We start from the raw sequence: 15192 nt of genomic DNA, 5'->3' as shown, positions 1-15192 counted from the left end.
TAGTTTGATGCACATCGACTGAGAACCACTGATCTAAATATTATATGGGATTTTGATATATTTTGAGTATTGGTATTTTCTCACGGTAAATTATTTTTCAGGTGACATGTGGGGATTATCAATTGCATGTTTCAACTTGGGTTTTTCGTATTATTCTGTACGTCCAAAGCCTGAGCTGAATAAAGCACTAGTTTTATTAACTTTAAAATATATTTTGTCTAAGAGAATGGATAATGAGCCATTAAGAGGAATGGCTCTTAATAACATTGGGAAGACTTTATGTGGTAAGTAAGTTATTAATTATTTTTTGTAGACTTTTAATAGATATATACGAATTTCTGGTATCTTTTTCAGAATTAAATCAACATGTGATAGCAGTTGATGTGTTGAAAAGTTGTGTCGAAATTGCTAAGACTACAGGAAATGTTGCGGGCGAAGGAATGGCATTAAGTAACTTAGGAACTGTTTACAGATTTTTAGGTAAATATAAAATAATTTCACGAGACTAGTTTTAGTTATTTCATAAAATTATTATATAATATAAAGAAATATCTCTCTATTAATAATGTAGAATACAAATATTACTCATCTTTCATCAAAAAATTAATTTATTCTAATTAAGTTGTACTTAAATATCAAAATATTTCGTATTGTCAGATATTAATTCTCATTGATATTGCCAACTTTAACTGTAGAATAGTTATTAAATGTAAAATATTAATTTTTTTAAAGATGTAATTCTAATTTTTAGGAATATTCTATTAAAATGACGCCTTTAAAAACTATTTTTACCTTTTTTTAATTAATAGGTAAATTGAAATCCAATAATTAAGCAATGTAATCATCCTTTTATCCCATTATAAGTAATTATTAGATTATTGCAGCGATTATTTTTATTATTTATTTTTTAAGTTTCTTTAGATGTAAACCCTTTGGCAATCATTAGCAACATCACAAAAGTTTTCTCTTCTATTAGACTTCTGTTATTTCCAATTAGCATAATATAATCAGTGTACAGAAATTCATTTGTTCAACAGTTGATTAAAAAGTATTGTTTTTACATTTGATAGACTGTAGTAAATATGTATATTTTTGTGGTTATTTATTATTTATATATAATATTTTTAAAGACAAATACGAAGACGCGATTAAACATCACCTTAGTTATTATACTAATGCGGATTCAAGAGGAGATGATGGTGGAAAAGCAATTACACAAAGAGAATTGGCTCTTGATTATATGTTGAAAGGGGTAATTTTGATAAAATATGATTAAAATAAGAAAATAAAATAAAATAATTATATAATTATATAATTAATGTACAGTTTTAAAAATAGGATCTAGAAAATGCAGAAAAATATATCAAAGAAGCTATACTGACATTAGAGGATATTCGAATTAAAATTGGCCAAGAAGATTCATCAAAACTAGCAAATTTTGATAAAAATCAAGCGGAATCATATAATTTCTTACAGGTTTGTTTTTATTTTATGCACTTATAATTCCATAATTGCAGTCGTATAACAGAAAGAAATTTTATTGAAACGAGTTTCATATAAAATTATAAATGCTAATTACACCTTCACCTTATACATCACTGTAGTGTATTTACACACACACACACACACGATTAAATTCTACATTTGGTTATGTTTATTGAGTTTCGAGATGGGAAAGCTAGTAGGAATAGGACAATTTCCCTAAAACATCATTAAAATGCATTGTTATTGGATTTAAGTATGTCCTTGTATTTTCGGCTTTCTGTCTTCTTTAGAAGTGGATGAAATTTGAGTTGTCAGATTTGAGGACATGATAAAGCAAGTATAAAAGAGTTATTACTTTTGACAATAGTCCCCTGTGTTGTGGATAATGTGTTTTAATTCAAGAAAGTTACCTCAATATTTTAAAACATATATGTAATGTAATTACATATATGTTTTAAAATTAATTTGTAACTTCAATATCACATTCTTTCAAGATGATAAAGTATAATTACATTTCATTCTAATATCTTGATGAAAGGAGTTTCTTATATTCTTTTATTATTATTTTGTTACAAAGTTTTCTTTACTATTTTTTCAATTCCAGGAAAAAAATTTTTTAATTTATAAATTATGTTTATAGAGAAAATTCATTAATCGATTTTCTTTTGTTGCAAAAAGTTGAATAAATTTTTAGATGCTTAATAGCTTAATTTCTCACCAAAAAACTGCTTTTTTAGGATCATAACTTTTTAAAGTGATGAATATTTTTTTATTGATCAGTTCATTAGTTTCAAATTTTATTTAGATAACTAGCAAAAGTAAATAATAATAAGGTCCAGCATAGTATACAGCAACTGGTGTCAATGGAATATAACCCACTAAACACAAAATAATAATAATAATAATAATAATAATATATAAATTATAGTTGTTTTTCTTTTTAATTTTAAATTAGAAAAATGATAGACATTTTATTAATATACATAGAAAAATAATAGTTTGAATAATTATATTAATAATAATACATTGTAAAATTTATTTTTATTAAGAATATAAAATTTTATTTAGAAGCTTAAGGCCTGTTATTAGCTTGTTTTTTTTTTTTAATTCCTGGAGGTTTTAATATCATATGCATATATGTTAATAGTTATCTCTGTTTATTTTCTTGGCCTGATTATCATTAAATCTTATTAACTTTCTATAACAAAAAAGACACCAGTGCTTCTTTTTCATTAAGTCTCAATTACTATTTTAGTTAAATTTCTCAATTAAGTAGTTATTTTTTCTTAATTCTCAATTTAATTAATTTTAAACTAACGAATCTTCTTAAAATATTTGATTTAATTACATTTATTTTTTTCAAAGTATATCGCTTTTTATGACATTGACTTTTTAAAACGTGTTATCCTGTGTTTATATATTTTATATTTTTAGCTATTCAATTAAATTTCATATTGTTATAATTAATTTATATTGATTTTATTAATATATCAATGTTTTAGTATAGTAATATAATTATCAGATGGCTGTACAATAAAGTTTTTAAATTCGATTCTCATAGTTTATCATAGATAGTATGGCTAGAGACATTTATTCCCCGTTTCTCACCCATCTCTGTTGACCTCCATTAATTAGGGAGTTTACGTTTTTTATGTAAAGTCTCTAATTATATTACTTTACGTTTGTTATGGACGAAATAGCTGATGCCTTGTGTGCTGTTACCTGGCATAAATTAATCATGGCTTTATATAAGCTGAAAGATAAGTAACCATTCTAAGTAAATTTGCTAAAAATGAAAAAGTATTTTTAATGGAAACTATTAATATTTTTGAAGTTAATTAAAAGTTATTACTCGATCAAAAAGAATTATTAATAATGTAATTTCGAATAAAAACTAAAACCAGAAACTAGCCAAAGACTTATTAGAAACAATCAGAACTTCAAAATAACTAGAATTTTAAAAGAATTTGGTCCCATTAAGTAATTTATAACTATACAATTTTGAGAGAATAATACAGTAGATTAGATTATTTGTGAAAATTAAAAAAAAAAAAAATTGATTAATTCTGTCTTAGTTCTTTCTTCCAAAGTTGTGTTTATACTTTCCAATTCTTTTTCTTAATACCTTTCTTTCTTCGTTGATTCCTGCTACAAATTGTAAGTTAATAGTGCTGATTGAACTGTTCTCGATTATTATACAATCCTGGTAATTCTGCATTGTTTTTTCTTTTTATCAAGATTAACTGCTTGGCTGAATAACATCCCACACTTTAATTTGTTATTTGAAATAATATATCATATCAGAAATTTCATATAATTAATAATATCAGAAATGTAGGAGTATATAATAATAATGGAATTTCTGTTATGGCATTTGTGTTCATAAATTAATATTTATTTTAATTTCACCTTATTTATTTACTGTATTAATTAATTTAAAATAATTTAAGATATTTAATTAAAAGTGTAAACTTTTATTTAAGTTATTTTTACGCTATTAATAATGAATAAACAGACAACTTTTAAACTTTTAAGGTTATATTTAAAACAGTCAAAGTTAAAAATAACAACGATCTAATTTTTAAGAATATTTTGTTTTAAATATTGTAATTCTTCTCGTAAATCTTAAAGACAGAAAAGAATAATTTCTCGTTGTTATTTTGAGAAGTTTTTAAGTTTTTTAACTTTGATTTTTTTTAAATATAATCTTTTAACTTATCAAATAACTGATTCCATTGTTAAATTTTACAAAAATTTTTTAATTAAGCATATTTTAATTTATTAATATTTTTTACACAATGAATTAAATAATTCAAAGTGATATACCATAACTTATTCTTTCTAGAATTAAATAATATTGCAAGAAATTTTGATGATTTAAAATTATTAAAATGGTTAATTAAATAACAATTTATTACAATATCTTTTATTACTTTTCCGGATGTTATATGTAACAGAGGGAAAGTATGGCGATCGTTCAAAAATGACCCCCTCAAGATTTTTACTTTTTTGGAGTTAGGACACCTTGAAACGTCGAGAAATGCAAAAATTTCGGGGTTTTTTTTCCTGTATGTATGGATGTTAGTGTGGGCGGGGCAAGATTTTGTTCACCCTGTTTGAAGCTTATGTGAGGCCGGGACCACACACTCCCCCTCGGACGGAAACCGGCTGTCGAGCTAAAGTCAATATATCGGTGACTTATTACGTAAATAGGACCGGTGTGACCAAGGAACGGGGTGCGAGACGATTTAATTGTCGCATTCCAGCCCTAATTGACAGATTCACGGTCGTCAATCGTGAGAACGATCGAGGGATCGACCGTCGGGGAAACTTTGGACGGTCACCTTACATCGAGTTCAAAGCAGGTCCTACTGACACTCCTGTGGAGGGGGCGGTGGCTGAGACGGCTTCCTCCTCTCCGGGACCGAAAAATAGACATTAGGTGACAATTTACGAGACCGTCATCCGGGAGAGGGCTTGACCCGACTCCGGAGGGGAACAGCCCGGACGGGGGTCATCTCGGCGACCCCTCGGCCCGAATCGCGTCCCTGGCAACAGACCCGGGACCAATAGAATCGCAGGGGGACCAACATTCGGACCAACCAAAACCTCGGGATTTCGGGTGAGAAAAGATTATAAGAGCCCGAGGACCCAAGGACACGGGGAGAGAGAGTTGGTTGCGAGCTGGGGATCAGAAGCCACAGTGCGAGCGAGCGGATACGGATTTCCCGAGAAGACAAAGAGATCACCCCAGGAAGGCACGAAAGAAACTTGGGACTTAACTTCCCGACGAAGACCTCCGACCATCCAACCTCCAAGCCTCTACTTACGAACCGGAAGAAGAGGACTCTCTCCTTCGTTGTGTGGTGTCGTCCGCTCTCCGAGGACCCATCGAACTGTTCGGCGAGCCTTTCGACTGCCGACGAGGCCGACAAGTGTTACTATTGTAAGCATGTTTTCTAATCCAAATAAACGCGTTTGCTTAAATAATACGGTCTCCGTGTGAGTCTTTGCGTCCAGCCAACCGCGACCCCCCATACGGAAAAGGCTTTCTCGTGTCATCCTGACAGATCACGGGTAAAGCGAGGGTTGTAACCTTTTCCACACCCCCTCCTTAAGGGCTCACATCACTACAGTGGTGTCTCCAACTCACACAAGGGCTCCCTTCCTTAAAACCCCACACTTAACTCCTGTGCTTTTTGTCGAAAATTTCTGAAATTTTGTAGGGAAGTTTGTTTGTTAGGGGATTAATGCTATTAAATTTTGATGATTAGAGGTCGAAGGTGTGAGAAAATAAAGGGGGTCGTGTGTATCTCCAGTCGGGTCAGACGTAATAAAATTTTTTTTCGTTATTAGCATTTACAATTTTTTATAAAACCCATCCCTACCCTGAAAATTAAGCTTTCTGCCATTTATAATAGTGTGAGAGCCCGGATTTAAGAATGCTGAGATTCGAATATTTTTATTCATTTTCATCTACCGTTTTTGTTTCGAAACCAAAACGATTTTACAAAAGGTTAGGGTTAACTCAAAAATAGAAAAACAACCGACAAAATTTTCTCATAAAAATCGCTCATAAAACTCAATTCCCACAAAAATACTTCCTTGTAGAAGATGAGTTAACTGTTGTGTCATAATTTTGTCACTTCGCCCACCATTGGTCAAAGAAGATCATCACCTGTGACGTACTGTACATACACTAAGATGGGATTTTTTGAAATTCTCTCCCGCTGAGAGTGTTATACATTTATAATAGATACCTTTTGAACCACAGCAACGCGTGGCCGGGTACAGCTAGTATTTTATAAAATTAATAGTTGTAATTAAAAAAAATGAAATGAAACACAATTTTTGAATTAAATTCATTAACTTTTAATATTATCCTGTTATTTTAAAATAAGATATGAATCAAAGGTTATGTAAACTGATCGTTAGAAATCTTTGAAAGGTTTACGAATTTATCTGGGAGGGTCGATAAATTACTAGGGATCATGTTTTAGATCGATGAACAAATTTATTTTTAATATATTTAAAAAAGAATAGTAATAATAATTGATATACGTTTAAATTTTAGTCAATGAAAAACCTAAATATAGGTAGAGAGCGAATTAAATCATAATTTTAGAAAGGAGTCGACGAAAAAAAAAAAAAATAAATAACAGATAGAGAATAGAAAAGGGTAATATAGAATAGTCGGAAAATATGGAATACCGAGGTTTCGGCTCTGTTTGTTGCTGCTATTATGTGGGAATACCATGAACTACTCAAGAAAGACTCCCACAATGCAGTGCAGTGAGAGTTGACGCTTGTTGTCGTCTTACCACTCGCTACAGAATAAAGTGTGTTTTGTGATTTTCAAGAGTTTTTACAGGCAAGTTTTCAAACATTTTAACCTACTAGTACACACGTGACTTGAACATTGATGTTAAGCATAATGTACACTAAAATAATTGTAGTTTGTTATAGTGTAGTCGTTTTTTAGCTGACAATGTTTCGTCCATCAGTTTAAAGGTTCATTTTTCAAAATAGCGTGTCGGGTATTATGGAATACTAGGATAAATGGATAAACTGAAAGAAAAGGACAAAAAGAAGGAACCAGAAGCTTCAAAACAACAAAAGAAACCGAACATTCAAAGACCACCTGTTAAGAAATTAAACTTAGACCGACCTTCTAGACCTAAACCTACTAGAGATGACTCCAGTGTTAGCAGCGATGAATCGTTCCATTCTGATGTATCGTCTGTAATGGACTTCATGCCATTAACTGAAGAACCGGAAAACGAAGATGCTGAATGTATCTTCTGTAACGGAAAATTCTCAGAAGATGAACGAGGGAAAATTTGGATTCAATGCTTCAACTGTTCTCTGTGGGCTCACCTTGATTGCCAGAGCAGAGAAAGAAAATTATATCTGTGACTTTTGTTAATAGACTCGAAGCAGGAATAACATGCACATAATCTTAAAAATATGGTTTTTATAGTTAAAAATAACTATTTTTTATGAAGTCTAATTAGTTTTTCAATGATTTAAACCACCTATTCCATATTACCCTCCATTTGTGACTTGTTATAAAAAAATTATTTTAAAAAACAAAATAAATAGTACTTTTTTTACAAGTGACAGTTCATTACAAATTAGTTATAGTATGTACTCATGATGATTTTGGGATTTTTATTCAAAAATCAGTAAAGTTATTTTTAGAAATGTAAATGGTATTCCATAATACTATCCTCTCCTCTACATTAAAACTTTACGAATTTTATAATTATTTTAAAGTTTAATATTGTTTACATTAATATTTGGTTCTCTGATAGTCTGTACATGTTTGATAAAAATCTTGAAATCTTTTAATATAGAAATTTGAATAAAAGATAAAAGTACTATTTATTTTGCCAAGAACAATTACTATTGTGAAAACAATGAAAGGCGATTTTCTTTATAATAATTAATATAAACACTAAAATAGTGTGGCTGAGATTATGGAATGATCTTAATTTATTCGTTATATACTTAATATTTAGATCTTAGTGGACAATTATTGCTTTTAGAAAGATGTTTTATTCAATAACATACTGCTTTTTTGCAATATGCAATAATACCTCTTCAGTTGTACTATAAATCTACTAGACTATAACTAAGAATGTAAAAGTTACAATTATAATTATAAATTATATAACGCTATTTTTGTACCTTTCAACTACCATCCCATCTCCAAATTACGTAACATGTATCCTCGATTAATCCCTTAATTGTAGTAAGGAATAATGCACATCACGTAATACTTACTGAACGTTACATTATTTTACTATTGATAATTACGTACAAAACAGTGTCTTAGATAATAGAGTTCTGTTTGCAACTCTTCGGAAACAAAAGTGAATCATTTTGTTATCCAATGGTTCAGATCCTGGCATTAATTAATTAGGCCTTTTGTAAATACTCACAGAATTACAGTGAAAACGTCATTGAATTTTTTTTAGTTTAAATAAAATATTTATTTTTCAGATAATTTTGGTAAAAAGAGGAAAATTTAAAGAAGCTCTAGCATTATCAGAATTTGCAAGAGGGAGAGCTTTAAGTGATATTATTCGAAATAAAAACAAAGAATTTAAAAAATCTCTTAATACCTGGCTGTGGGATGATGATATTATCCTAAAGTAAGATTATTCTAATTTTAATATTTGATAACTAAGATTATAAGATTAAAATTTCTAATATTTAACTATAGGACGAAACTGGATTCAGAATTAGTCATTTCAATTATAGATGATTTTTACAAGAAAGCAGATGAACTGAAGAGTACATTTTTGGTGTATTCTATAGTAAATGATCGAAATCAGTTACACAAAATTCAAAGATGGATTTATTGTTGGGTAGTCAAATGTAAGGATGATTTAAGGTCGAACGAAGAACGCATTACTTTCAATAGGTATCTTTTAGAAGATAAACTAGCTCAGAATAAATTGATTGATGATCCGAAATTCTTCAGTAGTTTATGCCGATCTTTTGGAGACGTCAGTATTTCCGACGGTAAAATATTTATTAATTTTAAAAAGACAATTTATTAGAGTTTAGAAAATGCAAAATACTTATGTGACTAGTTTCATTATTTTTCAGATTTTCAGAAAAATGAGAAGAAAGAGATTATACATGATAAAAATTCTATTATTGTTAATTTTCCTGAAAGCGAAGATGCTATCAAATTTCGAGATTTATTAAGTTCGATTGGTTTTTTAAATCTTGAAGATAGCAAAGATACGACAAATGAAGAAAATACTCGTTGCGCAGAAAGAAATATTAAAGATGAAAAAGAAAAAGTAGACATAGAGGAAAATATGGTATAGAATTTTACTTATTTTTATGTTATTATATTCGTAAACCGAAATTTTAGATTATGTGTATATTTTTAAGCCGCGGATCTCTTTACGAGGTAACTGGGAGGATGAAGGAATTCAGCAATTGAAGTTTTTATACGATATTTGTATTGGGCCTGTAGAGCATCTATTACCTGATTTTCGATCAGAGAAAAGAATAACGCGTTTGATTATTATTCCTCACGGTAATGATTTAAATTCTTTAAAATATTTAAAAATGTAATCGATATTTTAAAGTTACATTTTTTTATTTCTTAGAGTATCTCTTCAGTGTTCCATTCTGTGCTCTTCGTAATTCAAAAGGGACATTTTTTATTGAACGTTTTTGTATTTCGTATGCTCACAGTCTTCGAACTTTAATAATGCTTCATCAAAGATTGAATTTACTTAAAGAAAAACAAGAGAATCGTCCATTAAAGGTATAGTTAACTAATTTATGATTTCTCCGAGCGAAAGAATATTTTATTTTTTTTATTCAGAAACCTAATTTAATTTATTTAATTTTGTTCATTTTTTTAAATGATTTCTTTATAATTTACGGTTTGTACTGCAAGTTATAAGTAATTAAGCTGGCGTATTTTTATTGTAGTTGAATATTCTATTTCACAAAATTAATTTAAAATAAATAAATATTTTATTTTAAAATACAAGTACTGAATATTTCAACGCATAAAATAATTAAAATTACTCTAAATTAAGATACTTTTTTAAAAAAAAAAAGTATCTTTTTCTACTCGCTTCCTAACAAAATTTAAAATTACGCTACGTTTTATATTTACTACAATTATTTATTTACTTATCTATATATATAATCGAGACGGGTTGATAATAATAATGATAATAATAATAAGCGCAGAGCCCAAACGGTTAGGAGTTGAAAGTTGAAATTTGGTACACAGTTAGGGTACGTTAGGAGAACGCACACTAAGAAGGGATTTTTCGAAATTCCTCCCCACGGGGGAGAGGGACAGGATTAAGGCTTAACACTTCCATCAACAATGGAAGTGTTAAGTAACAATGGAAGTGCTAAGTAACAATGGAAGTGTTAAGTAACAATGGAAGTGTTAAGTAACAATGGAAGTGTTAAGTAACAATGGAAGTGTTAAGTAACAATGGAAGTGTTAAGTAACAATGGAAGTGTTAAGTAACAATGGAAGTGTTAAGTAACAATGGAAGTGTTAAGTAACAATGGAAGTGTTAAGTAACAATGGAAGTGTTAAGTAACAATGGAAGTGTTAAGTAACAATGGAAGTGTTAAGTAACAATGGAAGTGTTAAGTAACAATGGAAGTGTTAAGTAACAATGGAAGTGTTAAGTAACAATGGAAGTGTTAAGTAACAATGGAAGTGTTAAGTAACAATGGAAGTGTTAAGTAACAATGGAAGTGTTAAGTAACAATGGAAGTGTTAAGTAACAATGGAAGTGTTAAGTAACAATGGAAGTGTTAAGTAACAATGGAAGTGTTAAGTAACAATGGAAGTGTTAAGTAACAATGGAAGTGTTAAGTAACAATGGAAGTGTTAAGTAACAATGGAAGTGTTAAGTAACAATGGAAGTGTTAAGTAACAATGGAAGTGTTAAGTAACAATGGAAGTGTTAAGTAACAATGGAAGTGTTAAGTAACAATGGAAGTGTTAAGTAACAATGGAAGTGTTAAGTAACAATGGAAGTGTTAAGTAACAATGGAAGTGTTAAGTAACAATGGAAGTGTTAAGTAACAATGGAAGTGTTAAGTAACAATGGAAGTGTTAAGTAACAATAAAAGTTTTAAGTAACAATGGAAGTGTCAACAATGGAAGTGTTACGTAACAATGGAATTGTTAAGAGAAAGCGACGTGCAAGACGCAGATGCAGTTTTTTTCGTTTTTGCGGGAAATCGAACATATTTTTAGACCCATCTAAAAATTCTCTAATTAGTCTGGAAACAAGGGGACCCAATTCTTGCATTCTGTGAAAACGGGTAAGGTTTACTGTAACGTAATAATCTTTATCTTAGTTATCGTTACTTTTGCCCGAGCAACGCCGGGTCCACCTGCTAGTTTATTATATATTAATTATTTTAAATCGTCTAACTGTGTTACTTACGTTCCTTCCTGTCTAGCATCATTCTTAATATGTCTTCGTTGAAAAAAATAGAAAAAAAAATTAAAAATTAATTAGATAAAATTTCAAAAATTTAATTTACAAATTTAATAAGTTTGTATCAGTATTAATTACAAATTATAAAAATTGCATAAACTAAAAATTTTTTAAATATTATTTAGTAATTCACGTAAACATGTTTAATGAGATGCTACCTTAATATCTTTTAATTAAATTTCAGATATTCTCGGTGGGAAATCCCAAATTAGCTTCTGGAAAATTTTCTAAGTTAACGTTTGCAAGTAAAGAGGCATTAGAAGTTCAACGTATATTTGGCAAAGAAAATTGCAAAGTTGCTCTTGAAGAGGATGCCACTAAGAACCTAGTAATTAAAATGCTTCAGGAAGTTGATATTGTTCATTTAGCAACTCACGCCTATCCTGAAGATCCGAAAGCTTATGAAGTAAGAATTAATTTTTTTTTTGTTTTTTTTTAGCAATTGATAATTATATAAATGTAGTATACTTCATAAAGATAAAAACAGCCGATAAATAAGGTATAAAATATGAAATTATTCATTTATATATCTGATATAAGAAAAAATATAACTAATGTCTTATTGGTGAAATTATACAAATTTATTGAATATTTATATCCTTCCTATGAAAAAAAGAATTAGGATAAACTAAATTAGTATTTTATTTTATCTTTTATTTTTTTTCTTATTGTATTTTATTGAAATTAATTTTGTAACCCATCAAAATATAACAATAATAATCGAAAATTAGAAAAAAATTTAAACTTATTGTTTCAGTTAAAGAAAATTAACTAGAGAGATATTTGGATAAGATGAATTCACTTTTAACTGAGAATTATAAAAGGAATTAATTATTGTTTCTTGTTATTATAAAATAATATTGTCATCTTGATATTATTTTATGAATATTAGCCGAAATGTAAATATATTTTAGTCTTACTTTTCCTTTATAAAATATAGCCGCCCTCATTACATGCGATCTCTCTTTACGCTATTTTCCCACAACGATTTTTATGTATGTACTGTATACAGAAAATAATCTTTCAGGACTTTAACACTGTCCTTTTTTTAAGCGTGATGTTTCTGTGGACTGAACTTTGTTGACCTTTTTTACAGCTGTGCGCATTTGAAAACGAATAACTTTATGGTTTTTTATTATAAGATTATATTAAAGATCATTCTCTCCTTTTTATTTGATATATAGAGTAATAAGTAAGAATTTATTGTTATAGATTTGATTACGTTTGGCCTATATTTAAATTACAAAGAAACAAACGCAAAAATAAATTTATTTTATCCTTTTTATAATTGCACCGTTTGAAACATCCGAGTTCAATTCTGATTGGGTAATGGTTTATTTTCATTCTGTTTATTGTTTTCTATCATTTAACAAGGTGTTATGATAATATATATAAAACGCTATTTTAATTTTTGGTTTTGTTTATATATCATTCCGGTAAATACGCGAATTAATCTCCATAAAAGTGTATTAAACCGCAATAATTCTAATATTTTTGCTTATTTGTATTTATGTTTTAAATGAATTAAAACATATCGAAATTTTTCAATTTTTTATATCTATTTAGAAATTTGAACTTAAAATTTTGTCAATAGATGGAGCAAAGTGTATGTTACTTACAATAGGACGATGGCATAGGAAATAACGAGCAGGCACGTTTAAACCAAAAGTTATGGGTATAATGCAGTTGGAGTCAAGGAACATTATCGTATCTCCCACGGGAGCTATTCTGAAAGTTAAAGAATGTTTTCTGTATATATATTAAATACTAGCTTACCCGTCACGCATTGCTGTGATCTCAGAAGAAACGAAATGCAAACAAACTCGTTATGATAAAATTAAATTTACATTTTATCATTTTTATTGAAACTTATTATTATTATTCATTTTCATCGGGAAAACATTTCAAAGTGTCGTTTCAATTCTATTTATTTATTGGAGTGCTTTGTGGATACACGATATTTTTTGTTTTTCTGTCTGGTGCGTACACGAATAAATCAGAAAGTTTTCCTACGCGTCAGCTGGCCACATACACTTGTACATGCGAGAAGCACGGATTCTTTAAATTTAGCCCACATACTTGCAGAGATTGTTAGAAGTGCGATAGTCCCCATTTTTATATATATATTTTTAATCTATATCTATATTCTATATTCTATATAATATAATAAAGAGGTAATGTTTGTATGTAAGTTTCGTTGCAGCAGGTAATCTCCGAAACTACTCATCCGATTTCAAAAATTCTTTCACCAATATTTAAAATGGAACTTCAGGGTGGACATAGGCTGTATATTATTCCGTTAAACATTTATATAAATTAAAATATATAATCTAGGTTAAGGCTTTTATGTCCAACAGATGGCGCTACGAGTACGACGCCCTAAGTTTGCTTTTCTGCGAGGCATTATGCTTTTCTGTGAAAATGAACTAAAGCGGATCATCTTCTATCTATCTATATAAATAAAAATGTCATAATGTTCGTTTGTTCCTACCGATTCCTTTCAAATTTTGACATAACGCTGCATTCGAATACTCACGTGTTTTTATATAATATACATGTCGAAATTCCCCCCACTGAAGGGAGATGGTTAGGATTAAGGCTTACCGTGAAGAACTCTGCTTCTATTTATACTATTTTAGATACGGTTTTTTGCGTTTTTTATTGCGTTTTAATAGGGTACGTCAACAGAATGTACACTAAGAAGGGATTTTTCAAAAAATTATTCCCCCATGGGGAAGTGTTATACATTTATAATAGATACATTTTGAGCCACAACAACGCGTGGCGGGGTCTGCTAGTCCTTTATAATTTTGATTATTTAATTTCTCCTTCCTCTCTTCCTTGGCATGTTGTGAAATTTCTGATAGTTGAATAATAAACCGTTTTATTGTAATTTGTCTTTTTTAAATTATTTTGAGTCGATATTAAAATTTGGAAAAGGGGGATCCCTAGATCGGTAAAATAGGTGAATTTCTTCCTACAACTTCGAGTTCGGGGTACAGTTAAGGTTCTAACAAAGTTCGAGCGAATACATAATTAGCAAAAAAAGTTGAAATAAAATGATTAAACAAAAATTATTACAAATATCGTAAATAACAAATGCATAGGCCTATATACAGATATTTTTTGGAGGGGGGAAATGATCTTCACAATTTGAAATCGATCGAACACACAGTAAAATGCTCGTATACATGCGCGCCATCTATCGTAAGATAAATGTACTATGCCAGAAACCTTCGCGGGAGTATATTAAACAACTTCCCAACGTTTCATGGCAATCGGATAAATGGTGCGGTAATGCATGAAGGACAGACACACAGACATACATTCCTTTATATATATGTTACCGCTAAAGCTCGAAATCCGTTAATGTGTACATTACCTAGCTAATCTGCAGATTAACTAGGGTGATCCGTTAAAGTTGCGAAAATTATTCCATTTCTCAAATTACCTAGGTAATCTGCAGATTATCTAGGTAATCTGCGAATTACCTACTAGGCACTCGGCAAAGTTAAAATAAGATCTTTGCTGGAACAACAGCAACGTTTCTGTACGCTTAAATTAACATAATGTTCTTTATTTAATTTTCAATATCTAAAGAATCAAGTTAATACAATCAACAAATTAGTTGATTGAATCAATCATCAATCAATTAAAAAAACTTTAATACAAAAATCAAACGGTTTAAAATATT

The 15192-nt window shown here is 29.4% G+C and overlaps 1 protein-coding gene across 3 annotated transcripts in view; it reads left to right on the top strand.

The window, feature by feature from the left end:
- The window catches only part of LOC111624800 (tetratricopeptide repeat protein 28-like), a 43743-nt gene that overhangs the window by 15998 nt on the left and 12553 nt on the right, over positions 1–15192 (top strand). For all 3 annotated transcript variants that reach the window (XM_023367752.1, XM_023367750.1, XM_023367751.1), the window contains exons 7-16: positions 102–284; positions 355–480; positions 1131–1252; positions 1339–1476; positions 8491–8642; positions 8714–9015; positions 9103–9323; positions 9397–9544; positions 9618–9778; positions 11683–11904. In XM_023367752.1, the coding sequence (XP_023223520.1) occupies positions 102–284; positions 355–480; positions 1131–1252; positions 1339–1476; positions 8491–8642; positions 8714–9015; positions 9103–9323; positions 9397–9544; positions 9618–9778; positions 11683–11904 (1775 nt within the window). The remainder of the gene's footprint in view (positions 1–101; positions 285–354; positions 481–1130; positions 1253–1338; positions 1477–8490; positions 8643–8713; positions 9016–9102; positions 9324–9396; positions 9545–9617; positions 9779–11682; positions 11905–15192) is intronic.

The sequence above is a fragment of the Centruroides sculpturatus genome, unplaced genomic scaffold (assembly GCF_000671375.1).
Source record: "Centruroides sculpturatus isolate CEXI.00-Female unplaced genomic scaffold, Cexi_2.0 scaffold349, whole genome shotgun sequence".
NCBI classification, from domain to species: domain Eukaryota; kingdom Metazoa; phylum Arthropoda; class Arachnida; order Scorpiones; family Buthidae; genus Centruroides; species Centruroides sculpturatus.
The sequence above is the reverse complement of the archived record's forward strand: the minus strand, read 5'-3'. Positions and strand labels throughout refer to the sequence as shown.